Source organism: Martes martes (genome assembly GCF_963455335.1).
Source record: "Martes martes genome assembly, chromosome: 12".
NCBI classification, from domain to species: Eukaryota; Metazoa; Chordata; class Mammalia; order Carnivora; family Mustelidae; genus Martes; species Martes martes.
Window position 1 is genome coordinate 9,998,448 of NC_137900.1, and position 10,992 is coordinate 10,009,439.

Consider the following 10,992-nt stretch of genomic DNA (forward strand, 5'->3'; position numbering starts at 1 on the left):
GTATTTGGTTTTTGTTTCGTTTTTTTTGAGAGTGAGTGTGTGAAAGGTGTGTGTTGGGGGAGGGGCAGAAGGAGAGGGAGAGAGAGAATCCTAAGCAGGCTCTGTGCTTAGCATGGAACCCGACATGAAGCTTGATCCCAGGACCCTGAGATTATGACTGAAGCCGAGATCATGACCGGAGCCAAAATCAAGAGTTGGGCACAACTGACTGAGCCACCCAGGCACCCAGGTTTTTTTTTTGTTTTTTGTTTTTTTTTTTAAATAGGTGGTTCACAAAAGTATCTGTCAGAATTGGCTTTGAAATTTTCGTATGTTGAACTTTTCACTCGTGGAGTTATTTATAATCCTAATGATAAAACTTACTTTCACGTTGTCTTTTTCCCTTAGAACTGCACTGACTGCATAGATATAATTTTATTGTTATTGTTTATTGATATTAAAAACAATATCACCATTTTTATTAAATGGAAGTCTTGTTGTGGCTAGAGACTTATGAGTGGAAGAAATCTGAGTCAAAAAATTAAAGCCATCTCTTAGTCAATTCTAAGCTTTTCTGTAGGGTAATGGAACTTCCATTTACTTCATAATTTATTTGGATGATTCCAATTTTAGAGCTTTTAATTTTAAGTAGAATTTACTACTGGTATTAAATTCATCATGATTTCTTTGAACTTCTTTAATTTTCAACATAAGCAAAATGACAAGGTGCAAAACTTCAGACATAACTGGCAGATAACTAGGATTATTTAACCATCTTTATATTAGTGGTTGGTGTGTAAATGTACAGTGGCTTACTTATCTCCTATTCCTACTAAAGGCCAGGTGTGCATAACTGTATTCAGATTGTAAGAGAAGAGCATCAGATGGGATTTAAAGAAGAGCTTTCCCAAACTAATGAATGATTAAGTATCAGAAGGCTATCAAAATACCTTTTGGAATTTTTTTTTTTTTAAAGATTTTATTTATTTTTTTGACAGAGATCACAAGTAGGCAGAGAGGCAGGCAGAGAGAGAGAGGAGGAAGCAGACTCCCCGCTGAGCAGAGAGCCCGACGAGGGGCTCAATCCTAGGAACCTGGGGCCATGACCTGAGCCGAAGGCAGAGGCTTTAACCCACTGAGCCACCCAGGCGCCCCCTTTTTTTTTCCCAGAATTTTAAGTAGAAGAGTTACATTTCTGTGTCTTAAATGGTTCTAGTGTTTGGAGGCAGGCTTATTGACTAGATTATCTATCTCTCAGGGCGCCTGCGTTAACACTCAGTTAAGTGTCTGCCTTCAGCTCAGGTCATAATTGCAGGGATCTGGGATCAAGCCCTACATCAGGCTCCCTGCTCAGCGGGGAGCCTGCTTCTCCCTCTCCTGCTCCTTCTGCCCTTCACACCCCTCCCCTCCCCGTTCATGCTCTCTCTCAATGTATAAATATAATCTTAAAAAAAAAAAAAAAAGACTATCTGTCTCTCCTCTCCTACATTCTGTCTCTTTTTAAATAAAAGTTCTCTGTATTTATCCATTTGCCTCCTGAATCCATTCTCTTAAGTTCATGGTTGAGAGACTAAGCTTACTTGGTGGCGGCAGATTGCCCAATAGAAACTCACTTGATTTTTGTGTCTGATCTGGGCTGTGATTCCACTTCTTTTGCTTCTTCGCTGTGTGATCTTTGGCAAAGTATTTTCTCAAGATTGGTTTCCGTATTTATAAAGTGGACGGTGATGATATCAATCATTCACTGTTGTTGTGGGGATTGAATAGGTTTCTAATGCACCCAGCTCAGCTCCTGGCACATAGCAGAACCTGGACAAATTTTTTCTTCTTCCTAACAACTTAAATTGATTTATTTTATAGTTAATGTTGACACAATAATATCCCATAATGTTCTTTGGCAAACAATTAGTATCTGGATTCATCTGTTCTAGAAATATGAGAAAGCGCTTACCTTAATTGTCCTGTTGCAGGAGAAGTGTTTGAAGTAATATCAGTCAATACTCTTAAAAGTCTGTATCAAACTCACAAATACTTTTTTCTTTAAAATGTATTAATCTCTAAATATTTTTTATCACACAAGTATTTATATTGTAAAAAATGCAAACGTTGCAGATGAAGTCAGCCTCCCCTGACCTTTCTCCTTCTGTCACTGTCACTCCTTGGAGGTAAGCGAAGTTGTCAGGTTCCTGTCTGCCCTTTTCCATGTTTCTTTTCGCTCGCACACATGGCTTGCGTTGTCGCCTAAAGTGAATTGTTTTTCAGTGATTAGAACCATAATTTAAGCTGCTTCCTCAGGATATTTAGAAGCTTGTTATAAATATCCTCAAGGAAAGATTTTATTTTTATGTGTGTGTTTTAAATAAAATATTTGTATATTGTAATGCAGCTTGCTTTTAAGTTATTTATTTAATAGAGAGAGAGAAGAAGAGAGAATGCACCTGGTACAGGGGTGTTGGGGGGAGCAGAGGGACAAGCAGACTCCAAGCTCAGCACGGAGTCAATGTGACACTGAATCCTACCACCCAGAGATCATGACCTGAGCCCAAATCAAGAGTTGGCCATGCAACTTGCTTTTTTTTTTTTTTAAACTCAACTGTTAGTTTTAGATCTTTCCATGGTCATATTCTTGCTGCATAGAAATTCATAGCATAGCATAGAATACATTCATTTAAAAAAATCATTTTTTGAGAGCTTCCAGTCTGCCTACACATGAGCGCTGGGCTGAAGCTGCACGGGCCGGATAAGGTTCAGATCTTACTGTGTACATTTTGGTGGAGGGACGTAAATAAATTAGAAAATGCGAGGGAAATAGGAAAGCCGATAAAAGTACTGGGTGGGCCTGAGAAACGTCCCTGAGGAGAGGTGGTTTCTAAGTTGAGAATGGAGCTGAAAGGTCGTGCATTGAAGTAGGGGAGAGAAGAAGCTTCCACGGAGAGGGAGCAAGCAGTAGAACAAGCCTTTTAGGTGGAGCCAGCACAGTGCCACGCAAGACCAGGCAGGAGGCCAGGGCGGCAGAGGATGGAAAACCAGGGTATGGAGAGGGACTGGGGCTGTGTGCTGGGGCCAGGCTTGCTGCTCCTCATGCCACGGAGCAGACCACATGTGGTTTATGCTGAATGCCTTGGGAAACGGCTGGAGGGTTTTAGCTGGGGATGTAATGTGGTTTGTGATCGCTGTGGCAGATGAACCAGTCCTTTCCTATCTTTGGAACTGCAAACAGTGCTGCTGTGACCGGCCTCGTGCAGCAGCCTCTCTGCTCTCATGTGACGGTGTTTCTCTAGAAAGGAGAGGTACCGGGGGATCACTGGCCTCCGGCATGTGCACATGTGAAATGTTTAATAGAGCTGATAAACTGCTCTTCCAAATGGCTGTAACTTTATACAGTAGGGTATGAAAGTACCCATTTTTCCAAACCTGGTTAACATACTTGAAACTTCTTAGGTCTGCGTGAATGATGTCTCACTGTTTTAATTAATTAAATTAATTGATTAAACATTTTATTTATCTATTTGACAGTGCGCATGCACATGAGGAGGGGGAGGGGAAAGGGGAAAAGGGAGAAGGAGAAGCAGACTCCCCGCTGAGCAGGGATACCAAGACAGGGCTTGATCCCAGGACCCTGGGATCATGACCTGAGCCGAAGGCAGACACTTAACCCAGGCGCCACTTCACTGTTTTAATTTAAGTTTTGCACTGTATTTTTATGTTGCTTATATGTCCTTTTAAAGATGTGTTATTCTGTTCTTCATTCTTATTTTTCCCCAAGTGAAGTATTTTTCCATGATCAGAATCATTACCAGTTTAACCTGCACTTCAGAGGACTTGGGAACTTGCCATAGATATCCTAGAAAGAATAATTTTTTTTAATAATGCAAATCACCGAATAATGTGGGCTGTTATTCTGCTAACTACAGAAAATTTGAAGGGTATTGATGAGGAGGATCAAGGTTTAGGCATAGTTCATCTAAAACTCCAGTTTACCCAGTAATACAGGATAGATTACTAAATCTCTCTGAGCCTTTGCCTCCTTATTTCATAAGATGGAGATAAAATGCAAATCTCTCTCCATTGTTCTAGGGATGAAATTTAAAGCACCCTCAATACAGAGTCTCTGTAAATGCAAATTCTCTTTTTATAGCAAGATTTGATTTAAAAAAAAATTTGAACTTTCCGCATACCTTCCTAAAGCAAAAGTTCTTTTCTAGGCTTTTCCCAGCTTTTAGTGTAAGGGGCACGAACATTGGTTCTGAGTGCAAGAAAGCTGTAGGAAGAGGTCAGCACAGGGTGTGAGGGAAGACCAGGTGACTGAAAGGGTCTATAATTATTATGACATTTGAAGGAAGTTATCGGCAAAATAACACTAAGAAGATTTTAAGCACTTAGGTTGGTTGCTTGCTACAAATTGATTAATATTCTCCTTTACATTTACTAGTGTAGGTGGGAAAACTATTTTTAGATTGCTTTGAAAAGACTATTCTAGTGTTAGAAATGCCATACATTGTGGAAGTAATGTTGAAAGAAGTAAATTCTGCCTTCATGGACTAGCAACTTGACCTACCTACTTCGAAAGATAAGAAAGATACTTTTCTCAATTAGTCTTAATATAAGAATCGACTTTAACCATTGATGACTACATTACATTTAATTTTCAGAGTGAAATGGAGAGAAATCAAACATCATCATCCTTTTTGTGGATTAGTTTAGAACGTTTGGTTTTTCACACTGAGATGGCATTTTGTGAGCTCGGTAGGTTTGTTCAGAAAAAACCTGTTGTTAGGAAAGAAGTAATCACTAATTATTATGGAGTGCTCACCCTGCACTAGGCCACACGTTAAAGATTGCAAGGGCTGCAAAGAAAGTCTTCTGATTGTTATGGCAATACTGAAACTGAAAGGATGGGACAGTGAGAGTTCCTTTCCTGCTTTTTTTTTTTTTCCTTAGAGTGACTTGGCATAATGGAATCTTTCCAAAACACTCAGTTTTCATTGATAAAGCTCTTTGTTTTTACACTGCCATATTTTGTATAACAGTTTTGTTTAGTTAAAATTCATGTACAGTAAACTTCACCTTTTTGAAGTGTACAGTTCATGGTTTTAGTATATCCACAGGTAGTGGCAAGATTCCAGAACATTTGCATCTCTCCCCAAAGAAACTTTCCATCAGCAGTTACCCTCATTTTCCCCTGCTCTGAGCCCCCAGCAACTGCTAATCTACTTTCTGTGTCCATAACTGGTGTATTCCAGACTCCTTTCACATACCACAGTGTTTTCGAGATTCACCCATGTTGGAGCATGTATTGGTGATTTCTTTTTATTGCTGAACAAAAGTCTGTACCACATTTTACTTATCCATTCATCAGCTGATGGACATTTGAGTTTCCTTCTGGCTATTAGGCCTTTTCCCCCATATTTAATTTTTTAAACTAATAGAATATAATTTTCAGAACAGTTTTAGGTTTACAGGAAAATTGAGCAGATAGTACAAGATAGAGATACAGATAGTAGATGTTCCCATATCCCCTCCCCAGTCAGTGAATGTCTTACAATAGAATGGCACATTTGTTATAATTAGTGAACCAATATTGATACATTATTATTAATCAAAGTCCATAGTTATTCAAATATCCTTGGGTTGTTTTGTGGGTTTTTTTGAAGATTTTATTTATTGAATAAAATGAGTGAGAGAGGGAACAAAAGCAGGGGGAGTGGGAGAGGGAGAAGCAGGCTTCCCACTGCACAGGGATCCCAATGGGGGCCCGATCCCAGGACCCTGGAATCATGACCTGAGCCGAAGGCAGGTGCTTAATGACTGAGCCACCCAGGCGCCCCCAAATATCCTACTTTTTACCTAGTCCCCTTTTTCTGTCCCAGGATGTCACCCAAGGTGTTAGTTGTCATGTCTCTGTAGACTCCTCTTGGCTGTGACCATTTCTTTGACTTTCCTTGTTTTGGTGACCTTGATAGTTTTGAGTATGGTCTTTTTTTCTTTTTCCTTTTTTTTTTTTTTAAGATTTTTATCTATTTGAGAGAGAGAGCAGGTGCACGAATGCCTGCACAAGCTGGGGAGAGGGACAGAGGGAGAGGGAGGAGCAGGCTCCCCAGAGAGCCACCCAGGCGCCTGAGGATGGTTTTGATTAGGTACATAAGATGCTCCTCTCTTGGAATTTGTCTGTTTTTCTCCTGACTTCATGGGTTTTGGGGAGCGAGATCACAGAGTGGTATTTTTATCACATACCAAGGGTATATACTAGTCACACGGTTTATGACTACTGATGTTAACATTTATCCCCTGATGGCTTGGCTGAAGTGTTTGTCAGGCTTCTTCACTTGTAAGATTATTCACCGGCTCCCCTTGCCACCACACTGTAGTCTGGAAGGAAGCCATTCAGCGTGCCCACCACAGTAAAGGAGTAAGTGTACGCCACCTCCTCAAGGGTGCAATATCTACCTTACTGGGAATTCTTCTGCATGGGAGACTTCCTTCTTTCCCCTCATTTATTTTTGGGGGTCTTGTTTTGTTTTGTTTTAAAGCAAGCTTTATGCCCAGTGTGGGGCTTGAACTCAGGACCCTGAAATCAGGAGTCACATGCTTTACTGACTGAGCCAGCCAGGTGCCCCTCCCTACCCCCATTTATTAATTTACTTGATCATTAATTTTTATCAGTATGGATGCTTGAATATTTACTTTATACTTTGGGTGGTAATCTAATCTTTCCTCAAATTGTCTGAGCTTGGGCCACAGAGTGGTTGGGGGTGGGGGTGGGAGGGGGCTCTTTCATTTGTCCCCTGCACCCTCTCTGACAAACCTCCAAGAATGGAGGTTGTTTCAGTTGTTTTGGTTTTGCATGCCTTTCCTTTTCTTTCATTTTTAAATCACCCAAATCTCCACAGAAGTTGACTCTAGGAAAACTAACAATACTCCTTTTCCAGGTTATCTGGGTTCCTCTGCTCTGGGCAGAAAGGTCCTTTACCTGCAGGGGGTTGACAGGGAGGCAGCTGGGCGCCTGAGTTTGAATAAGACACCTGTTGCAGCCCTCCTGGAGCTTAGTTTAGTAGATCACACAAGTAATAATTGGTGACTCTGGGATTCAAACACAAATCTGTTAGGCTCAAAAGTTCTGTCATTTGTCCTTCTTCAAGCTACATTTGACTGAGAAGCCCAAGAGGGTGAGAACCTCAGGAGTAATGGATAAGCTTTTAAAAGACAGGAGAGAAAACAGTTTTCAAAAATTTTATCCTGAAAGGACTAGCTAGTTTGAGCTTTTTTTTTTTTTTTTGAGATATTTTGTTCGTTTTGTTGTTATATTTTGCCCTTGTAGCTGGCTTCTGATTTTTTCCTGAAAATTCATTAGCATGAATCCAGAGTGGAAGGTTCATTCTGTGACAATCAGTGCCACAATACAACGTTTTCATGCTGCATTTTTCTTAGATGCCGTCTCAAATTCTTTTCACTAGTGGGTGGGTATTAAATTATGAATATATACTGTTGCTCAGCATTTCAGCACAAGATCCCCTTATATAACACACAATATACTCCACTGCACTGCTGCTCTAGTCTCTGAACAGATTTAAATAAAGCCAATCTAAAAATCCTCTTCCAAGGACGTCAGGTGAGTTCATCGGCTTCTCCGCCGGGTCGCTCCTCCGGTGTAGGGAATGACGACCTCGTCATTCAGTAAAGTGCTGAAACTGCAGCTCTTCCTGGGCCTTATTTAATTTAGTATTATTATATATTATTATAGTATTATACTATAGTATTTAGTATTTTTAGTATTATTTATATTATTATTATATAGTAGTATTATTTAGTATTATTTTAGTAATTTAGTATTATTTTAGTAAAGTATTAATATAGTATTATTATAGTAATTATTATAGTAAAGTATTTAGTATTATTAGTAGTATTTTTTAGTATTATTATAGTAAAGGTGCTTAATGTTGGCTTTAAAAAGGGGAGGAGGATAGAGCACATTGGGAGCGACTGACTCCCACACTGGTGTATCCCTTGGTGTTCTGAGGCTATTTTTCAGAAAACAGGATTTTTCACACTGGCTCTCTACTAGTTAGTCTGTGGCAAAATCAGTCGTTGGTCTTGGCCATTTTTTAAAAAAAAAAGACTTTATTTGTTCATTTGACATACAGAGATCACAAGCAGGCAGAGAGGCAGGCATAGAGAGAGGAGGAAGCAGGCTCCCCGCTGAGCAGAGAGCCAGACGTGGGGCTCGATCCCAGGACCCTGAGATCATGACCTGAGCCGAAGGCAGAGGCTTTAACCCACGGGGCCACCCAGGTGCCCCGGTCATGGCCATTTTTAAAAAGAAAAAAAAAGATCAGTGATCACTTGTTTCATGAAACCCATTTTAGTTACAGAAATCTATCTATCCAAGATCATGACATAAAATGTATTTCATACTGCGGTTCAATGTTCAAAGAAGTTCGAGAATCAGTGATGCAAGGGGACTTCTCTTTAGCTCTCCTGCTTTCTTTCCAACCTGAACTTCTGTAACTTAATGCCAAGGACATTTCAGGAATTCCAGACTTTTCTGGAAAGCTGAGCCAGGAAGAACATTTTGTGGAGCTAAGGTGCAGAGTAGAAGGGACCATGCAAGCCTTCCTCGCACCCCCTTGAGCTCACGGATGTACTTATTAGCGCATTAAGAATGTTTCAGTGCATCATTGTGGATGAGGACCCATGAAAATGGGTGAATCACCAGCTATGAAACACGAAAACATACTTTTACTGTTACACATTGTTTTACAGTCAAGCACCGAAGACACTGTCCCGCCACCTTTTCTGTCCTCCAGGGGAGAGGCCTGAGTGGAAGTAGCCCTAGATTGTTGGGTACCATACTTTCCTGCCTCTTCTTTATGTGCACGTTTCCGAAGGGCTTTAACAGCGCATCTGTGCTGGCGGGTGGGTGTAAGAAGGAGGAGGCTGAACGTTCTTGCCCTGTCGGGAACGTACAGAGGACCCTCATCATTGGACTGCGTAGGGAGGAAGTGGGAGCTCTCAGAGGTAGGGGTATAAAGGGGAGGGGGGAGCCAACCACACAGGGACTCCAAGAAGCCTTAATAAAAGGCAAAGTGCATCTTTGCTGGACGGTGTTGGAAACGAGGAGAAACCAACGGAAAAGGACACCACCAAAAGGGTAACCGCAAGGGTTTCTGCTTTTTGGAACACTCTTAACCCAGGGCTCCAGGCCAGTCCCCCGCGAGCCAGGTGAGCCGCCGCCACCTCCCCGGCGTCTGCGGGACCTGCTCCTCCATGAACTTGCCAAAACCGGAGCGCCTGCGCCCTGCACCGCAGCGCAGCCTCCCGAGCTCCGACGGGGAAGACGGTGAGATCGACATCCTGGGAGAGGAGGAAGATGAAGACGAGGAGGAGGAAGAGGAAGACGAAGAGGCGGAGGAGAGCCAGCGGCTCCTAAAGGAGCTGCAACCGCCGGGGACGCAGGAGCCGCGGCGGGGCGCGGGTGCGCTTCCCCGAGCGCCCCCCGAGAGCGGCGGCGCCCCGAGCGACTCCTCCAAGTTCCGCGCCAAGTTCAGGGCATCGAGCGGCCCTGCGGCGGCCTCTGGGGACGGCCCGCAGCCGGCGAAGCCCCCCTACTCGTACATCGCGCTCATCACCATGGCCATCCTGCAGAGCCCGCACAAGCGCCTCACGCTCAGCGGCATCTGCGCCTTCATCAGCGGCCGCTTCCCCTACTACCGCCGCAAGTTCCCCGCCTGGCAGAACAGCATCCGCCACAACCTCTCGCTCAACGACTGCTTCGTCAAGATCCCCCGCGAGCCCGGCCACCCCGGCAAGGGCAACTACTGGAGCCTGGACCCCGCCTCCCAGGACATGTTTGACAACGGCAGCTTCCTCCGCCGCAGGAAGCGCTTCAAGCGCCACCACCCGCCCCCGGGAGTCCACCTGCACCACCCCTTGGCCCTGCCCGCCGCGCCCGCCGCCCTGCACGGCCCTTACCCGGGCCTGCTGCTAGGGCCGCCCGCTCCGCCGCAGCCAGTCCCGGGGCCCTACCCCGCCGCCGCCGCCGCCGCCGCGAGCCGCCCGTGCGCGCTGCTGCACCCTCACCCGCTTCGCTACCTGCTGCTGTCCGCCCCGGCCCGCGCCGAGACGCCCAAGAAAGCGCAAGGCGCCGACCTGGCCACCCCAGGCGCGCTCTCGGCCCTGCAGCCCTCTCTGCGCTCGCAGCTTCGGGAGGAGGGCAAGGCGCCGGCGGCGCGGCTGGGAGACGGATGCTCACCCTTCAGTATCGAGAGTATCATGCACGGGGTCCGGGGAGGGGGCACCAGGGCCGCGCAGAGTCCGCCCCCGACCCCGTGGGGCTACTGCCACCTGCTGCAGCGCCCGTCGTGCCTGTGGCACCACCGGGCCGCTACCCCCTTGCTGCACGTGTCCGCTGCGGCCGCCGGGGCCGCTGCCCGAACGATTTTAGGGCAACAGCAGCCGCCGCCGCAGCCCCAGCAGCAGGAATGTACCCGCGGCTGCACTCCCAGCGAGGGCGCTCCGCTGGGCCGACACCTGTCCGCCCCCGCGGCGCTGCTGGGGTGTCAGCCTGGAGCAGAAGGCTCTAGGCTGACCACGGTGGCCAGCTTTTCCGGCAGCGAGGGTCTCTTGCCAGCTTTTTGAATAGCATCCACACCTTGTCCTGGCGCTGACTCCGCCGGGCGCACCTGCAGCCAAGGCAGAGCGACGAGGGGTCCCGCTCTTTGGGTCTTCTGCTCTCACCCTCACCACCCTGCACGGCAGGGACAACGCGGATGCATCTGAATCCCTCAGCCGCACAACCACGAACTGAACCATACAGTTCGGGTCGCTGCAAAATATTTACAAAGTTCAAGTTGGATGCTGTTCAGGCAACCGGGACATAAACTTCGGCCGGAGGCAACTCTTGTCCTTTCTTTTCCGGTCTCCAGGGTGGCTTCCAGGGCTCTTCCGGTTACACATTTCCAGAGGAAGTTCGAACGTGAGTGGGACATTTGTTGTGGTTAAAAAAAGAAAGAAAGA

At 45.4% G+C, this 10,992-nt stretch overlaps 1 protein-coding gene across 1 annotated transcript; it reads left to right on the forward strand.

The window, feature by feature from the left end:
• Positions 1-9,243: 9,243 nt before the first annotated feature.
• On the forward strand, positions 9,244-10,614 carry LOC308352972 (forkhead box protein D4-like 1; the record flags this gene model as incomplete). The annotated part of the gene is made up of 1 exon (XM_080819498.1): positions 9,244-10,614. One exon carries the CDS (start codon positions 9,244-9,246, stop codon positions 10,612-10,614), a length of 1,371 nt encoding a protein of 456 aa, XP_080675624.1.
• Positions 10,615-10,992: the final 378 nt, after the last annotated feature.